Source organism: Pithys albifrons, chromosome 19, assembly GCF_047495875.1.
Source record: "Pithys albifrons albifrons isolate INPA30051 chromosome 19, PitAlb_v1, whole genome shotgun sequence".
Taxonomy (NCBI): Eukaryota; Metazoa; Chordata; class Aves; order Passeriformes; family Thamnophilidae; genus Pithys; species Pithys albifrons.
Genome location: NC_092476.1, coordinates 8,459,855 through 8,479,212, shown reverse-complemented (window position 1 = coordinate 8,479,212; position 19,358 = coordinate 8,459,855). Strand labels below are relative to the sequence as shown.

At 47.2% G+C, this 19,358-nt stretch overlaps 1 protein-coding gene across 7 annotated transcripts in view; it reads left to right on the top strand.

Annotated features, from left to right (window-relative positions):
- Positions 1–5,816: 5,816 nt before the first annotated feature.
- The window catches only part of CD7 (CD7 molecule), a 32,407-nt gene continuing 18,865 nt past the window's right edge, over positions 5,817–19,358 (top strand). The window contains exons 1-2 of one of the 7 annotated variants that reach the window (XM_071573349.1): positions 5,817–5,901; positions 18,862–18,981. Coding sequence is in view for 1 of the 7 variants with exons in the window: in XM_071573344.1 (XP_071429445.1) it covers positions 5,879–5,894 (16 nt within the window). In the remaining 6 variants the exon portion in view is untranslated. The other 6 variants (XM_071573348.1, XM_071573346.1, XM_071573347.1 and 3 more) reach the window with 6 other exon arrangements.

The window sequence follows — 19,358 nt, the reverse complement described above, 5'->3', positions numbered from 1 at the left end:
CAGTACCCTCTGTCCTGTATCACATCACATATCACTTCCCTGCCCTGTTCTTGCCATCCCAACATGATCAGCAGTGCCCAGAGCCAGAACTCTCTGGGAAATGGGTGTAGCATCCATGGAGAAAGGAGCAATCACAGCCATTCTCAGAGCTCCAAAACAGAGAATTTGGAAAGCTCTCCCCATCTGGAGCTCATCTCTGGCTCTGTGAATCCTGGCATGTTTCACTAAGTAATTGCCTTCCTAAGCTGGGAAAACTTAATCCAACAGGGCAGAGAAGTGTAGTAGGGAGTGGAATCTGGGAATGGGAAGCTTTGGGGTTTGTTTAGGGGCTTTTTATTGTTTGGGGTTTGTGTGTGGGGTTTTTTTCAGGCTTTTCTGTGTTATCAGCACATGCCCAGCGGTGGCATTTGATTGGGCAGCTCTAATTTCCTTGTTCCTTTTGGTGTAAACCTGCCTGGCATCTCAATGCTGCCAGTAGATGTTTGATGTTTCCTCTGAAGCATGAGCAGCAGCAGCAGTGAAAAATCATTCTTTATAGTGGTGTATCTGCTAGTCAGGCTTGTGGCTTAGTCAATTCTTTATTCATCTCTGCCACCTCTTCCAAGGTCAGGATTTACACTGCTTTTTTTCTTTTTTTTTTTTTCTTTACAGGTTTGCATTTTCTTTTCCTGGGAAGTTGAGGGCTACTTAGATTCCTTCTCCCTGGCACAAGTCCTTGGCTGTTGACTGGGGGTATGCAGGAGCCTTTCGGGTGCTGCAGACTTGGAGTCTTCCCCCAGCTGAGGAGGATCCCCACAGCAGCACTGCTCATCCCAAGAGGAAAGGAGGAGCAGACTCAGATGTCCTCTCTGCAAGTCTCGCTCTGATTGAAGGGCAGGAACTCTGAGACAAAGACTGGGCTGTGAATCTTCCCTCTTTCCGAAGGGTAAGGGAAGAAAGCTCCAGATTGTATGATTGTCGCTGTCTGAGGCTCTTCCTGTATCTGCTGGTTTCTGGAGGAAGGAACAGGGTTTCTGCCAGGATTTGAGTCATCTGCTTATCTCAGCTGTGGTGATGTTTCCTCTGGGCTGCACTCGGCTCTTGGGTGACTCCTTAGTGAGAGGGAGAGACCTGGATCCTGTCCCAGCAGGAATTTTTGGATTCCTAACATCCATAACTGCCATGTGGCCCTGAGATGGTCAAGGCTGAGAGCAGAGGGCAGGAGAAGCCCCAGTGCCCTGTTCCTCTTTGATCTCTGTGGTACTGTAGGAGCACAGTGGCTCATTTTGGAGGGATGTCCTGATGGATGTTTGGTCCTATTCCTTTGTATTCCTGCCATCATAGGGGTGTTGCGTTGTGCTATTTGTGTTTTCAGTAATTTGCTGCCCAGTTCTTCATCTTCTTTTGCCCTAGACTCTGAAATTCAATCTTTCAAACATTACGTGGTTAAGAAAATGAGTTGGTCTCCACAATTTCACCCGTTTCTTGTAAAGCCTCAGCTTTGCTCCAGAGGAAACATGTTGTGGATAAACAACTGTCTGTCACACACCAGATGTGGACTGAGCAGGTGTCAGCTGTGATTTTGATTTGTGGAACTCTGAGACAGCTGTCACCTGTATTGAGGTCCTTCATGTTGTTTGTGTCGCTGCTGGTGTATGACTGAGCTGCTCCGTGGCTCCTTCTGGGGTTACAGCCAGGAACGTTAGGGACAGGTTTGAGCTTGGACATGGCACTAAGAGGGTACATGACTAGTGAGAGGTGCTGGCTGTCAGTGAGGGTCAAACAGGGGGAAGTCTACGGGGAAAGTCTTGGACACAGCTGAAGTAAAGCCAAGCAGAAAATGGGAAGAGATTCTAGGAAGTGAAGCAATTATTCTGCTGCATTGCCTGTGTTTGCTGTTGTCATGACTTTTGCTCATGTTTGTGTGCTAAGGACTGAAGTTGTGACTCTTTTCATTATTATGTTTTTGAAAGTGATCAGATAAAATCTTTCTTCGAGGTAGCAATTACCTCATTTCCTGCAGAAGAGTTGCAGATTCATGTTTACAAAGTTGTAATGCAAGGCAGTGATTTTGATCTCTTGTGACTAATGTGCTGAATTTTTTTTTATTCTTTTTCCTTTTATGTGACTCAGTGCAGACATGGTGTTGCTACACTGAAAAGAATGGCAAACACAGGTGCTTCCCCTGCATTTCAGGGTGATGGTGTGGTTTATCTTAGAAAGGTTTGGGTTGGAATAATCAATACCATTTGATTCCATCCCCTGCCATGGGCAGGGACCCCTTCCACCAGCCCAGGTTGCTCCAAGCCCCGTCCAACCTGGTCTTGGACATTTCCAGGGATGGGGCAGCCACAGCTTCTCTGGGCACCCTGTGCCAGGGCCTGCCCACCCTCAGAGGAGCATTGCCCTGGTCTCCCCAGTGGTCCTTGACAGGTCCCTCCTCACAGCCTTTACCTTGTCCTGCCTTGGTGTAGGAAAGGACAGTGTGTTCTTTCACCAGCATTCCTGTGCCCAGCAGGGCAGCTGCTCACAGACATGAGGGCTCCCTTCTTGGTCAGCTCTTCAGGAATTCACTATGACTTTGAAGTGCTGTGTTTGGGAATCAGCAGCCCAGATTTCTCCATTCCTTCCTGGCTCAAGGCAGTCACTGCAGTGCCTCTTTACAGGGTCCATGGTCTGCCCTGACAGTTACTGTAAAACTTTTTTGCTTGCAAACACTGATTGGCAAGGCTTTGCATTATTCTGCCTGGGGGGTTTAGAGAAAGGCAAAGTCAATCTGCCAAACTTCAGTGTCCCATGGGATGAGTTTTCCTTCTGGCACATTGAATAGGGACAGTATTGTTGACAACAACTTGCCTTACTTTGTATGCTTTGAAAAACCAGTACTTTAGTAGGGAACAGCTCCCTGCCCTGTGTCCCATCTGTGTTTAGGCATTGCTCAGGGATGGTGACACAGCCCAGTTCTCTTTTCATCTGTCTGTTTGGTTGTCAAAGGCCTCTCAAAACAGAGAAAGTGGCAGCACTTCATCTCGTGTGGAACAGTCTCTCCTTTGCTTGTTGTTATTTCTCCCCTTCAATTTACCTCTGTCAATCAGAAATACTCCCTCACTTCTTTGAGGTCAGACCCTGTAATCTGATAATAATGTTATGCTCAGAAATATCTGGAGTTGGAAAAGTTTCAACAAAAGAATTGAGGCAACCAAACTGAGGCTGTATATTCCCCCAAACCCTCAGCAAAAGACGTGCAATATCAGGAGTACATCATACCAATTTACACTGAAAATGTAAACCTAAACATCACTGGTCACCTTGGATTCTTTCCTGTTTGTCTCTGAAATGTCTCCAGGCTTCTATAACAAAGTTTAAATTTATTTGTTAACAGATGAAACCTTTAAATCTGACTCTGCCACAACTTCCTTTCCTGACCTAGGGCAAAAACAAGTTGTTTAAACTCATCAGAGAGCAACCTCTATGCGGCCAGAGGGAGCCTGGGCTGGGAGAGAAGTTCCCTTGAGCTGCCCATGGGAGAACATGTCCCAAGGGAGAAGCCTTTGGAGGCTGGTGATCTTTGTGCTGAGCTGACAAATGATGCTGAGATGTCTTTAGTGCACTGAAGCTGTGCTGCTTCTCCAGAAGCCAAGCAGTGTGCTCTGGCCTTGAGCACAGTCTTCAGGGACCTCATTTCAGTGTTCAACACATGCTCTTCTCACAGTGAGGTCAGCAGTTACAATTGTCAGCAGACACATTATCCTGCATTTTGCCCATGAAAGGGAGCAGAGACTGCAATAAATGCTGGGGGAGACTGCCAAGGTCAAGAAACCTCCCTGAAGCCCCCAAGCAGGACCCTCCCAGTCGAGCCCTGTGGTCTGGAGATGCTCAGTGTGAGCTTTGGAAAGGCTTTGCTCTGAACTGCCAGCAGTGCTGCCACAGAAATGAGTGGCATCTTCCCTGGCTGAGCCAGACAGCTGCTCTGTGGAGACAAGCATTTGTTTTATGTTACATCCCTGCCCTGAGTGTGGGTTTTCTACCTGTGGCTGCCAAAACATCAGTCGTTGAGGGGAAGTGAGGAGAATGGCTCAGGCTCTAAAAACTAGAGCAGCACAGCCTGAATCCCATTCAGCTCCGTGGGAAGTGTTTCCCTTGAAAGCCAGCAGGAAAACCTTCAGATTGCACAACAAGGCAACAGAACAAATGCACAAACAAAAACTGTTTACTCCCCAGTGATAATTTAATCACCAAAAAGGGAATTCTCCAGTCCAAAGCATGACTCCTCAGGCTGGGGAAGTGCAGATGAATCCAAAGCTGGTTAGAACAATGCAACTCATGTTTCCTCTAATGGTCACTTCTAATTTCACCTCCTGTTTTCCCTGGAAAGCAAGGAGAGCCTTTGTTTCTTTTGGATGTAATAGTTTTGGAGGATGCCAAAACATTTTCCCATTCTCTCTGGTATTTAAATGTGCAAGCAGCTTGGTGGGAGATGCTTCACCATGGCAGCTGGGGACTGAAGCACGTGGGACTGGATGCACTTGGGCAGAATTTTTGGCTCTTTTGTTGACTTGCTGCCTGTGGTGGACTTGTGCATTGGTAAGAAGTCTTGGATCAGGAGGGACTTGTGGAGCTGGAGAGGGAAAACTCTGGAGTCTGGGTCTGAGACTGTACCATCCCAGTGCTCGAACTGTCACTGGCTGTGGTTTCACAAATACACACACTCCTTGAGTGTGTGCTCATGGGTTATTCCTCCTGAACCGTGGCGAGTGATGTTCTACTAAGCCAAAAGCCTGTTGGTGTAGAGATTATCCCTCAAAACTGTCACACTAGGCAGGCTCCCTGCATTTTAGGGCCATGGTGTTTGGAAGAGGTTTTGGGGTTTTCTCTATGGTCAAAGTTGCAGCCCCTCTCACCTACCTTGGAGTTGGACCAAGGGTTGGATTTGATGATCTCAGAGGTTTTTTCCAACCTAATTGATTCTATGATTCTATGATACCTGATCTGTCCTGCTGGCATCTCTGCAGGTCAGTGGTGGGGACAAGGGGAGTAAGAAGCAGGAAGCAAACTCTGTACCTGAAGGAGCTGGAAGGCTTCTTTGACCTGACCTTTGCAGGAAGGAGGATGTCAGAGATGAAAATGAGTCCCGTGAGCCATTTGGCCCCAGTGCTGTTGCTGGAGAGAAGAACCCTTGGGGACCTGAGCTGGTGGTAGTGGTGATGTTCAGCAGAGGTGGCAGTTCCTCCCTGAAGCCTGTTGATTTGGAAATATGCTACTATTTGTAAAATTGCTGTTTCCTGTGGAAATATTCCTCCTGCCTCCCAAGCTGCCAAAAGAGTGATTGCCTTACTGTGAACCTCTGCTGCAGCCAGTGGAGTGATGAAACGACCTATTTTCCACCTTGATCCTCTCACACTCACTGTACAAAGTGGAAGAGTAGCTTGAGCTGACTGTGTGCTTTGTGTTAGTTCCTTACACCAGTGTTAGATACGTCTATCTGCTCGATGAGGTGCTTTAAACAACCACCAGCAGTTCTCCAAAAACTCTGACAAGTCTGTCCTGCCAAAGTTTTGCTGTATTGACCATGGGATAAAAATGAAAGTTAAACAAAAAAAAAAAAAAGGGGGATGCAGCAGTGTTATGGGTTTAGCCAGCTGGGCCTAAATTTAGGTTTTAAAGTTCAGCTAGGCCTGGGAATTGTCAGCTGACTTGAGCTGGGCTGAGCTAGCTAACAGCTGACTTCTTCTAGCCAATAATATTGTATTCCATACCATATTGCATCATCTCAAAAGGGATAAGAGCTGGTGTGTGGGTGTGGCTTAGTTCAGTTGCTTCCCAGCTGTGGTGCCAGCAAGACACTCTGCTGTCCCAGGAGGGATGGGGAGGCCCAAGCCCAGAGCACCGGCTTAACATCATGTTCTCTGAGGGAAGTAAAATGTTTGTTCTTAGCTTTTCTCTCTGCTTAAGTCTGTCTGAAGAACCAACTTCTCTAGAATAATTTGTAGTTAAAATGGTAGAATTTGTGTTTACTGGGAAGTGGGAAGTTATTTCTTGTTATACATAACTTGTGTAAGTGTGTGTTATATTGTAGTATCCTCTTAATTTTCTCTTCTCTGCATAAATACATGTAGTTAGTTTCAGCATAGACCTGGCTTTGGAAGTTTTTTTTTCCTCTCTCCCTCTTCTTTTTCCCTTGGCTGGCTGGGGGGAGGAGGAACCTCTTTCACTCTGTCCTGGACAGTTGGCGTTTTGCCAGCTCAACCCAGGACAAGCAGAAAGCCATGGGATGAAGTATTGTGGTTTTAGGATCATGTTGCAGAAAGTCTTCGAGCCAATGAAGCTGCTTTGATGGTGCCTTTCCAGGGAAGAAATGTTCTCCAGGTCTACAACAGAGCTTGCAGTCTTTATACCCTTTTCATGGGTCACCACAATCCTGGCTCTTAACACTGATCCAGCAGGTACACAACAACTCCTTTAGCAGCTTTCTGTCTCCAAAGCAGCACAGTTTGGGGGGATGCTGCAAGGGCTAGCCTGGGACTTTGGTGTGCTTTTGAAATGGCATTTCTCTGTGTCCACTGGCATCTGTTTGGGCTTCTTGTGCAAAAACAGTCTCATTGGAAAATTGATCAAAAATAATGTTGGATTGATGGAGTTGTCTCATCCCACTGGGTGCACAGGGGTGAAAGCCTGGTTGGGCTTTATTAAACATTGTAGCTGGTTCCTGAGAAACATGAAAAAGATTCATTACACCATGAGGAACTTGGAAACCACAAACCATTCAGAAAGTAGTTAAAAACTCGAACTGTGAAACAAAACTTCCTCTTTCCTTTTTTGCCCCTCTCCTCTTTTTAGTGAGACAGTTTATGCCTGTAACAATGAGAACTTCTGTCCCTTCCAAAATTCATGGCTTTTAAAAGATCTGTATTTTCAGGAGCAGTGGATGATTTTTGGAATGTGTGTGAATATTTCACTGTGTCTCCTCAGCATGCTCTTGGTGGCCACTTGTCCTCCATCCCCTCTGTTTCACCCACTTGCCAACATCTCCCTTCTGGGTGTTTCACACTCCAGGCAAAGGGAACATCCATGAGTATTACAGGAACCCTCAGAAGTTTAATATCTCTGGTGTGCTATAGCACTCAACATGCTGCCCGGGTTTTTAATTACCTCATGGTGATTAGCAGTCCAGAAAATCACTTGAAAGCAATTAAATAATGTACCCCTGACTGAAGGCTGCTGCAGGCTCTGGGGGCTGCTTCAGAGCAGTCACAGTTGACAGGGTTTTCAACAGGCCCACTCCCCTCTTCATTTTGCAGGCACACTGGAAATGATTTAGCTACTTCATTATATTTCAACTCCAACAATAATTGGTTTTTGTGGGTTTGGTAAAGCTGCTGTTATTAGTGGTAGCAATAATAATATTTTCTTCAGTAAGTGCTCCCTCATCTTTGGGTGGAGGCTGCAAAGTGGGTTTGCTGTGGATTTTCTGACCCCTGAATTACTGCCTGGGATTCTAATGTTCTTATACAGAGGTACCATTGGTCATCCTGAAGGCCTCAGGAGGCATTCTTGTGTGATCATCAGGAAGAATTTCTTCATTAAAATGGTTGTAAGGCTTTGGAAGGGGAGGTGGTGGAGTCCCCATCCCTGGAAGTAACCAAGGAAAGACTGGACATGGCACTCAGTGCTCTGGTCTGGTTGACAAGGTGGTGATTGGACTCAATCTTGCAGGTCTGTTCCAACCTAAAGGATTCTGTGATTCTCTGACCTGCTCTAAGACAGCTCCAGGGCAGCTGGAGGGACTGTGGTGGGACTCCAGTCCTGTGGTGGGACTGTGCCCAGGAGGCCTCTCCTGGGCTCGGGGTGGGGGGCTTTTTGTGTCCAACAAGGGCCAAGGCAGGGCTCAAGAGGGGGCAAATGGCTCAGGCTGAGACACCCCCAGCACAAGAGGGGGTTCAGAGGGGATTGGAGGGTATGAGAAGGGCTGTAAGCCTGAGGGGCCTGGACGGGAAAATTAATGAATCCTGAGGGAATCCGATGGAAACCCAAAGTGGGAGACTCTTTGCCAAGATATCCTTACCCACATCGTCCCTGTGCTGCCCTCAGTTCTCCCCATTTGCCCTCCCCAGGCAGCCCAGACACCCACACCACCTCCCTGGGCAGAGCAGGGCTCTGAAGGTGCCAAATTAGCGAGGTCACACGGGCTCCATGGCACCTCTGGCCCTTCGAGCTGTTCCAGGGAATGAGGAGTTTTGCCGAGGTGGTTTTTCTGGGGCACTTTGGCTTTTTGGCTGAGGTCTTTTGCCTGAGGTGTTTCACTGCAGCATCCCCCCCATTCTCTGTGACACAGGATGGAGGAGAGACCTCCCAGCTGTCCCAGGGGGGTGTGGAAGGAGGACAGCTCTTCCCATGAGAGCAGCACCTCAGTCTCCGGTGCCCCCCCCCCCAGTGGCACAGAGTCATGGAATCCATGAGGGAATGCTCAGCCCTCGGGAATCTCAGCCCTCAGTGGGCTGCAGTGGATCCCTGAGCTCCCTGAGAAGTGCTGGGGCTCCAGGGGCTTGGAGCTGGAAATGGGTGAAGAACTCGGCTTTACATGTGGCACCTCTTTGTTTTCCACCAAAACACGCCTCATCCACACTCTGTGCCAGGTGCAGAGGATGGGGAAGCCGCCTGGCGGCAGCTCCTTCCCGCACATCCAGAACAGTGAGGCAGTGATGCCACCCCCAGGCTCTGTGGAAAATGGCAGAGGGTTGAAACAGTGAGGAGGAGATGGGCAGCCGGGGCTCACCCACAGCTGGCGGGTCTCTGGTGGGGAGGAACCAGCGGTGGTTTCCATGGCTGTCTCCTCCACCATCCAGCCCTGGCCCTCAGCAGCCCTCAGCACCTCCCACACTTCCTGCAGAGCCGCCAAGGGCTCTTCCGGACCACTGGCTGCAGGGACACACAGCTCCTCTGGCACTGCCACTTCTCCCACTGGAAGTGCCCCAAACCCTCCACAGGTCTGAGAGACTGTGCTGAGCCCCTGAGAACAGTTCCAGAGTTCAAGTGGCCCAGCTGCGGGCTGAGGTGTGACCTGGAGAATCTGTCCTGCCCTGGAGAGGGAGAGGGAAGGTGGGGTGATGCTCTGTGGTCCATGGAGACCCAGGACAATGCAGCAGGCAGGCTGAGCCAGAGGATGGGCTTTGCACACAGATGTGGGCTCTCAGAGTCCACCAGGGAGGAACGTGTCCCCTGATCAGACAGGTGCGCTGTCCCCGGTGTCCCCTCCCGCAGAGCAGGGTGGCCATCAAGTGGCGGACGCTGGGACTGGCACAGGAGATTTTTATTCCACACTGCTCCAGGAAAGCAGACAAAAATCCCAGTCCTGTTCTGCAGGGAGAGGCAGAGGTGTCAGGCCAGCGAAAGGCTGTCTCTGTCACTCAGATCAGTAACTGAGGGCTGAGCTGTTTTTCCTTTGTTGTGCTTGCCTGGAAAAGCTGCTGCTCTGAGTGTGAGGCAAAGGGAACACAATCCCTGCCCTGAGCAGCTATTGCCTACTCTGGAGGTCAGTTTTGTTGGAGTTGAACTGATAGGGACTTCCGTAATCTCAAATAATTGATTAGTATCTGCATATATAATTATTTTTAATTAAGTCTTTTCCTTATTCCTCTGTCTCTGTGCTGGTACCTGTGCCTCGGTGCCCTGTTTTGGCCCCTGTTTGGGGGCAGCCTCAGCAAGCAGAGGTGCATCCCAGGCCCAGGAACAACCAGGAGGAGGCTGGAGGATACCTATGCCCTTCCCTCTCAGGAAGGGAGATGATGTGGCACTTCTAAAGCAACTGGAGGATGAGCTAATGCTTCTTTTACCTTTGGGTCACAGCAGAGACCCGTATCTTAAATATTTAAACCTGGGCTATCTCTGCAAAGACTAGAAATGCTCCCATCTGGGAGAGCTTTGTCAGCAGCTCTGATGGCTCAGAGAGGAGAGGGTTTAACTCCACTCACAGCAGCCCTTCAGCTTACTACCTTCCCAGCTTTTGAAGTGTTTCTGCTTCTATTAAGATTAAAAACCATTTCCATCGTGACAAAATACTGTGAAGGGCACTTACTCCCTGGGAAAACACAAGCTTTGCCTTTCCTTTCTCAAAACAATCAATTTGTAGGCTCTTTCCCTGAATGTCAGGCATTATACAGACACCCTAGGCTCTTGAGGAAAGTTATTGTTGGTTTTTATAAATTATATTATCTTACTCTGCAGGAGACAGACATTGAACTATTTAATTTTGTTCTAGCTAAAAAAAACCCAAAATCATGCAAGGAAACAGGCACAACTGAGTGTGATCCCAGTTTTTCTCTGCTAGATGGTGTTACATGCCCTACCTTTCCTTTCCATGCCTTCACCTGATATCAGTCACCAGGGTAAATCTGACTTGTCTCACACCTGGTGACTGCCTTATTCCTGGGGATGTGGGTACCCAAATGCTGCAGACAGCCACAGGCATCTGCAGCGTCTGCTGGACCCTCTGAAGGATTGTCTGCTCCACATTGGTGATAATGACACGTTTTGGTGCTTGTTTGGTCTCAGAAAGAGCATGTTTTCAATCAAGATGGGAAACACAGACCCACAGGGTGCAATGTTTGAGCTCTGAAGACATTGTAAGGCTGCAGATGGTTCTAGTTGACACCAAGTTTGCAATATGTGCATTTATTCTCTTGCCAGCCCCTGGGGATACATGTCCTGACCCTCTGACAAAGCGTGTGTGACTGAGTAAGGGATCTCTGTGAGATGGCAGAGTACCCAGGCATGGGTTTGCAGGGCAGGGGGTGCCCAGCAGCTCTGCCATGACTCCTCTGCCACACTGGTGCAGCTTGTGCCCTGTCCTTGCCAGATGTGACCACAGGGCCTGGCCCCTGACCATCAACCTCTTCACTTCATTCTTCTTACTGTCTCTGAGCTCAGACTCTGGGAGACCACTGAGAGCAGCTCCAGCCCTGAATCCTTCACCCCAATTTCTCCTGCTGAAGCTGCAGCAGAGGTAGAATCAGAGATCTGTTACAAGAAATCAGCACAGCTCCCTGAAATAACAGAACAACAACACACGTGGGAGAGTCAGGAAGCTGTGTTTTCCCATGTAATTGTGGAGATCTTATCATATCAATGTTTGCTCACTATTTTACTATGCTGAGATGTTTGATTTGTCTCTGCTTATATACTTTTACAATTAACGGAATCAACTAACTATGCTAATGCTGAAACTATGTTACCTATTTGTGTGATTAAGTCAAGTCAGAGCCAAGGTGCACCAGCCAGCGTCCTGCTGTCCACATTTCCCAGCTCAGGTGAAACAGAGCACCGTGCTCTTTATTTCATTGCTAGAACTACAACTCCATCAGCTTCTCTAGCAGGGGATGGAGCTCGCTGGGATGAAGCAATGTGTCTGAAAAGAGGCATTGGTTCACATTTTGTATAGTTTGTGGGCTTTGGGGGCTGTTTGTTTGTTTGTTTGTTTGTTTTTTCCTTCCCCAGCCCTACAATAACAATGGAAATCTTTCAGTAAAAGGAAAAAATATTCATTTGTTGCAGTGCCCTACAGGCATTTATTGTGTTTTATGATTGTAGCAAGTCTAGACTTGGCTGGACCCTAATTTATAAGCCTGCAAACTCCTGTAAGATTGGTCTCAGAGAAGTGATGCCACTGTCCAATAAATACAAAACATAGGTGAAGGAGGATGGGGCTGGTTGCAAATATTCCTCAGCAGTGACTTTTTCAAGAAGTTCTCAGATTAGGCTGTTGGCTGTCATAGGCTCCAAGGAAAAGCAGAGACATTAAACTTTCCTCTTGGCAGAGTGAGTAGATTCATGGAAGTCCCACACTGACCAGGAACAAGGCTGGGCTTGGAAAGAGAATCAAGGGAAGTCCCACACTGACCAGGAACAAGGCTGGGCTTGGACACAGAATCAGGGGAAGTCCCACAATGACCAGGAGAAAGGCTGGGGTTGGACACAGAATCAGGGGAAGTCCCACAATGACCAGGAGCAAGGCTGGGCTTGGACACAGAATCAGAGGAAGTCCCACAATGACCAGGAGCAAGGCTGGGCTTGGACACAGAATCAGGATTGAGTGGGCAGAGGTGTAGCCTCTGGTTGGTTAGGGGTGAGTTGGGAGGACAAAGATGTTGCAGCCCTGATTCAGGTGGGTCCAAAGGGCCACCTTACAGGTTTCATTTTCACCTTAAAAGGACATGTTTCCAGCCTCAACCAATTGGAGTCAGACCTTCGCACCTAGGGCAGGGTCACTTGAGGTCACATATTACCTGTGTTTTTGAATAAACTTGGGATTTGCTTAAACATCACATTGGTGTGTGCAGTCCACTAGGTCGTGGTCTGCAACACAAAGATGCAGCTTCTGCAGCAAACCCACCATCAGTGCCAGGCACGAGGGGAGAGCTCCTGTCCCCACACTCAGACAATGTGCCAACAACCCAACCTGTCAAAAACAAACTTGTAGCAGGGCTGGGTGCTCGTGCTGCAACAGAAAACAAATGCTGAGGAGAAAAATAACCTGAGTGAGGGGACAGGAAGAGAAGATGCAGCATGTTTTCCAAGAGCTCCTTGCCCAGGGAGTCAGAGCTGCTGTGGTTGTGCTGTCATCTCCAGAGGTGCCTGGTACCATGTTATCAGCAGCCTCATGTGATCTCCTGCCCGTCACGGTGTCTGCTCAGCCCTGGCCTTGGACTGTGGACTCTGATTCTCATTTCTTGGGCGAGGTGCAGGGGCTGAGGTGTGGGAGCTTGGCTGATGTGCCTGTGGGTGCTGCTGAGGTGGGCAGGCTGTCTGTCTGTCTGTGAGTCCATGTGAATGCACTGCACAGGAGCAGAATGGCTTCTTGGGGCTCCAGTGCATAAATCCTTGTGGACTTGCTGGCTATGGGGTAAATCTGCAAGCAGGTGTAGCTTATCCCAAACAGCATTAACCCCCCTCTAAATATACCTGTACTTTAGGACAAGATGGTCAGGGAAATATCAAACTTCTTTAAGGTTTTTTGAAGGAGGCTGGGGGTCTCCTTTTACAGGCTGCTTGGAGGATCTCATTTTAAAGTCTACAGATGATTAATTAATGCAAGACAAGGTGTATGATTTCTGTTGTTATAATGAAATCAGAGCTCTGGCAGTCAAACTGTGTAATACAAAATCAGTTTTTCAGCTAAGGAGGTTTTACAGCCCACTATATATCTCAATATGCCACTGGGTTTTTTAAGATGTTAAACTAAGTCTTTTCTAGGGGGAGGGGAAAAGAAATAATCCATTAAAACTGAAAATTCATGAATTTATATCACCAGTAAGGTACATCTATAAACATCATATACCAAGATGTCACCTTAAAGGAAACCTTAGACAAGGGGTAGACATTGTCAGTCAGAACCCCTGGGGACCATGTCAGCCATCTGGAAGAGGAGGCTGTGTGCTTGGCCTGCCAGTGGAGTGCTGCTGGCTGCCCTAAAATGTCTGTAGTTTTCCACTGTGCACTTGCAGAAGGCACAATTTCCTCCACTCGCCTTTGCGTCATGCTCTGCTGATTTTTGACCTTAAAGGAGGAGGGATGGGGCAGAAGCTGGAAAAGCCTGAGCCAAAGAACCTGGTTGGAAAGAAGGTGGCAGCCTGGACTAAACCTCAGGGTGGTAGGCAGGGGGGAAGTAGATGTAAGAATGTACTGGAAAGTGATGTTAATTCAGCTTTGTGTGATGGATTATTACATGGGTTCTCAACCATGTAATATGTTTTTAATGCCCTGAGCCTGGAGCATGAGTGTAATGGTATTCAAATGCCCCAGCACTGGAGCATTTCTCCAATACAGAAGCTGCAGCCCTGAACTGAGCAGAGAGATTGTTCCTATGGTGATACAGAAACCTCAGGGAACTGCATCTGGTGAATCTTGGAAAACTGTGCCTGAGAACCTTTCCTTGTGTTTGACCAGTGCATTACTTGGCCAAAAAGGTGGCTTTTGTGATACTGTGTTCATTGTCATAGAAACTTACAGTCATCCATAAATTACTTCATACACTACTGATGTAACAGATTAGCCAGGAAATGCCTCATGAACATGGGAGTGAAAGTATTGGAGGTGAGTGACATTTGGAACTTTGCTTTGTCTTATGGACTCAGACTGTTGATGTTTCAGGAAAAAACATTTCCTTATGTCCTGTTTAGCAGTGGAGAAACTAAGATATGTTAAGGTCACCCCAGTTTTTTTATGGAGTAATCAAGGAAAATGTGGATTTAAATTGCAGCTTTTCTTTTACGATACTACTTTGCTATTATTAAAGGAAAAATTGTAACAGCTAGTTTGGATATTAAGCAAGAATAGTTCTGAGAAGTTGCTTTAGTTTCCTTTCACAGAAGGCTTTGGATCCTGTTTTAGTTCTTTAATTGTCTGTGAAGGAACTACTTAGTCCATAATGTTGTTGGTTGTGTCTCTGCAAAGCCAGAGATGTTTTGGATGTCTGCTTTCTGTTGTCAGGTAATTTTGCTGAAGGAAATGTAAGAGTATCAAGATGAAGCCTTGATTCTTTGACTCATCCAGCACCCTGCATTCTTCTGGAGCAGGAGGTCATCCCACCATTTCTGTGCTTGTTCATGAGAAGTCGCCAAGCTGGTGAAATGTTCGTGCCCTGGCAGTGGGATCCTGCTCCAAGCAGCTTCCCTGGGTGGCCCACCAGCCCTGGCTACCCTGGGAACTACTGAGGAGGAGGATTCCAGTACCTGGAGGGAGCCTGCAAGGAAGACTGGGAGGGATGTTTTATGAGAGCATATAGTGACAAGACAAGGGGAAATGGCTTCAAACAAAAGAGAGTAGATTTAGATTAGGTATTAGGAGGAAATTCTTCCCTGTGAGGGTGGGCAGGCCCTGGCACAGGGTGCCCAGAGAAGCTGTGGCTGCCCCATCCCTGGGAATGTCCAAGGTCAGGTTGGACAGGGCTTGGAGCAACCTGGGCTGGTGGGAGGTGTCCCTGCCCATGGCAGGGGCTTGGAACGAGATGGTCTTTAAGCTCCTTCCAACCCCAACCATTCCACAAGTCTTTGATTTGTATTGCACCCAGAGCATGAGGGATCCCTGCTCTGTGCATTCCCACAGGGCAGTGAGGAGCAGCTCCTGCAGTAGAGGAGGCTCATCCCTTCAGTGACATTGTGTATCTCTCTTACTGACCATGGCCTTGAAATCATAGAAATGTGATTGAAGGTTGGACTTGGTGACATGGAGGACTTTTGCAAGCTTGATGCTCTATGATTCAAGTTAGTCTGTTCTCATTCTTGCCTTTGGTCTCTCTTCTGCCTCAAGGGCAGCTCCTGTGAGTAGGGACTTCCTCATGGGATGTCCACAGGGGACTTAGCACAATGGGGTCTCCAAGCATGGATATTGAGTGAGCACTGGGCACTGCAGCACCTGTGGGACCCAGAACTGTGTGGAAACTGAAACCTCTGGGCGCTGCACCTGGTGAGTCTTTGCCCGGTTGCCCAGCTGGCGAAGAATCAAGCACTGTGTTTATTTTCAAAGCAACACATGAGCACTAGGGATGAATTCTGGCCTTTTAGTAAAGGGCTATTGTTAACTTGGTATATCAAGTACAAAAGAATAGTGTCTGATGTTCAGAATAGGTTTCTTGAACCACCTTACAGAAGGTCTTTCTGATAACAACATCTCACGTAGCCGCTGATTTCTGTTGCAGGAAGATAAGAGATGCCAAGAGATAAGACTTGTTTTTTTCACAGTATCAGTTCTTGTTATTCTTTGGAGCAAAGCTGATTGTCTATGCTCAAATTTGTAATGGAACTTTGCCAGAAAATGGCTGTAGTTTTTCTTGTGGTGCCTGACTGGTGAATTGCTTGTCAATAAAGATAATTTTATGCTGCTACAACCGTATCATAAGCCATTATGGTGACTAATTTTATCTTTCAATCACAAATGACTTCATGCTCTATTTCCTTAGTGCAGTAGACTAGCAGGGTAATCCCTCACAAATATAAAGAGATTCTATAGATAAATGAGGCTTTGAAGCCAAACCAGGAGCAAACACACTCAGACCAACAATACAACAGTACAATGACTGTTAATGCTGAGACTTGGGATAGATCCCTGGGCTGCCTTATTGCTTTCCATTTCCCAGAAGAGGAAATAAGGTACATAAAAAAGGTAAGAAGTGCTTGAAGGAAAATTTTATAGAAGCCTAAAACAATTCTTGTAGTTATAAATATGAGAGCTAAGAAAAACTGGGTTCTTCTGTGTTCATATTTTCGTCTCACGTCTTCTGGTTCATTTTTCATGCTGAGTTTCTGGTTAATGTTGATATTCTGGGTCTTTCTGGATTCAAGTGAAAGGGGTTTTGTGCTGTCAGGGTGGATCAAAGTATAAGATTCCTTGGCCATGGAGAAAATTCATGTTGGAGGTTTTTGCTCTTGGAAGTCAGAATGAAGCCTCATTCAGGAACGGAGCTTATAGAAATACTGCAATACAAACACAATTTAATTAATGAATAAGTAAATTCCTAAAACATGTTTCTGGGTGAGTAGGAGAAGGGGAAATTCTTCATGAAAGACATGAATTGCTAATAATTTTTTCCATTTATCGCCTACTTAATTTATCATCAAAGGATGCAGTGCAAGCTCTGTCTGTACAAAGCAAAATAAACGTCTCAAAGCGCTTTTTGAGTACTGAAGTTCTTTACCTGTTTCTGGAAGTTTCAGGTTGGGCAGCAGATGTTTCCCCTGGACTTCTGCTCTGTGCTTGCAGAAAGCAGGAGTTGGAGGAATTGGTTTTACTCACAGGGAACACTGAAAATGGAAGCATCATGTGGGTACAGTGCCAGGGGAATTCAATGGTGGTGCTGAGGAAGAGGCTAATCTGGAGCAGCTCATGTGGTTGGGTATTACCAAATTCTGTACTCAGAAACTCACTTATCCTGTGAAAAATGAACTGAGACAAAAGCAAAACTAAAGTTTTGAGTCAGAATATTGTTGTCTTGTGTTCAGCTTGCACTAGAGCTGGAACACAGCTGCTTTAGCTGGGCTGAGTTTGAGTGAAGGGCTTAGCCCTGTTAGCAAGTCCTCAAACCAAGCAATCCTCTGGAGGTCCCAAAAATCCCAGTGTATTTTTTGCTGCTACATTCCTTAGCTACAGCTTGTTTCCTTGTGCTAATTTGCATCAGATGTTGAAAGATGTTCAGCCAGTCCTGGCCCATAAAGTCAGTCCAGTCCCCAGCCAAGGGCCAGGGGGGAAGACTGTAAGGAAAAACATCGCAGACCTGGGACCTCCTGGGAGAGTGGCTGCATTACCTCATGCTTGTCCCTGCAGAGGATGCACCCCTTGACTTGTTGATGTCAATATTTGACTCTTTCAGAGATGTAGAAGCCTCTTTTACATGCTGAAGGTGACCCTTCCAGGCCAGGGCAGAAAGGGCACAAGATAAGGGAAACAGGGGGTTTGTTGTGGGTTGTTTGGTTTGTTTGGGTTTAGTGCTGCTGGTGGTGGTGTGGTTTGGGTTTCTTCCTAAGGAAAGGTCTCAAGTTTAATGTCCTGAGCCTGGAACGGGCAAATGTTCCAGTGCTGGAGCATTTTTCTAGCCCAGAAGCTGCTGCCCTGAGCTGGGAGTGTAAGAGCAAACCAAACCACCCACATTCACTGGAGGGGCACTGTGATTTTGCAGCACTGTGATTAAATCAGAACTGATCACTTCTGTTTGCTAACTGCTAAAGAAACCCCTGAAATTGTGCCTCCCTGGGCTCAGCCTCCACCTCTTCCCCTGCAAGGACCAAGTGCTGCAGTGTTTGGGATACACCAAGCGTGCTAATCCTTCCAGAAACACTCATTTCTTCTTGGAGCACAGTTTGCAAATGTTTGGACTTTTCAGTCTGTGTGACATGTGATGAAAATAAAGACAAAGTGTGATGAAAAGAAACTTAATGAGAGAGTGAACTATGTACCTGGTGGAAACATCACTATTTTCAGTTCCAGATAAAGCTTATGGCACTTGGGAACTCCTTGGACAGGGTTTCTGCACTGCAGGACATTGCTGAGGGAGGAGGAGGCTTGTTATGTGTGCCAAAGGGAATGGTGACGTCAGGAAAAGAGCTCGTGGGTCTACCTGGGCTTATAAGGAAGAGAGAAAAAGAGAGTCAGCCACTTTCCAGGTCACTTTTACTGCTGTAACTTTGCACTGCTTTGCTGATAGTTAAAATCAACTCTGACTTGTGTCCTTGCCACCCTAAAAAAACCCACCCAAAAGAGAGAGAAGAAAGAAGCAGATTTTACCCTCATCTGTTCCCTGTGTTACAGGCACTGAGTTTTCCTCCCTGTGTCCTGTGGGACCAGAGTCAGCTGAGTTTATCATTAGGGGTTCCTCTGGTTTCCCTCTGCCCTCCCTTTGGTCCCAGGGGCTTGTGGCAAGTTATGTGATGGACACAACTTCAGTCAAACAGCAGAAGTGCTGCTGCTGCCCTGTGTGTGTGTTCTAGCAGGGTGTCTTTCAGCTCTGATCCCTGCCAGGTGACAGACCAAGCTCAGCACCACAGGCTCTCCTGCCCTGGGACCCCTTGCAATGCAAAGCAGCACTGGACCCAGGAGCAGATCTCACATCCAGTCTGGTTACAAAGCTGTTGCAATCAATGGAGGGACAGAGTTACTGCCCAGGTGCCCATAAGCAGGTTTGTGAAAAGCTGTTTGTGAGGAGTGATTTTTAACATGCTTTCCAGCTGCAGAGTCCCACACAGCAGCACAAACGTGCCTCGTTAGCATTGTTCCTACTGACCTCAGCCCATAAGTGAAAGTGAAAATCCAGTTGCTTATAAAATCTAGAGAATTATAAAGGAGGGAGGAGTCAGTAGCATGACTTTTGCTCTGGGATCCAAGTTGCTTCTGCATCTCCAGTGCAGGACTCATGAAGAGGAGCTGAATGAATCGGGAGTTGGAAAGATTGCTCAGCCAGGCACTTGGAGAAGGGAATGGAAGGAGACATGAAGGCTTCCTCGACCAGAAGCAGCTTTTGAGGTACTCACAGCCTTCTTTAAGGGCTCCTTATCTGTTCTCTTACAAATTCCTGCTTCCTTAAGTAACTATTTAAAAACAGGCACTATAGTTTCTGTGTCAGGAGGGAAATGATTCATGTGCTGCACATTTTCTCCATAAGGAAGAATGTGTTGTTACTGGTGCTTGTGATCTTTCTGACTCAATAACTTCACTTCTGTAGCCCTGACTGGCAACTCCAGCTCTGCACTGAATTCATACTGATTGGCTGAATGCAGAAGCCCAACAGCTTCATCAAGCAATTAAACCCCCCACCTGATGGCTTTGGGTTCAGAATGAAATGAAACAGAACCAAACCACAAGGCTTTAGTAAATAAAGGAAGTTAAACCAGTAGAACAGT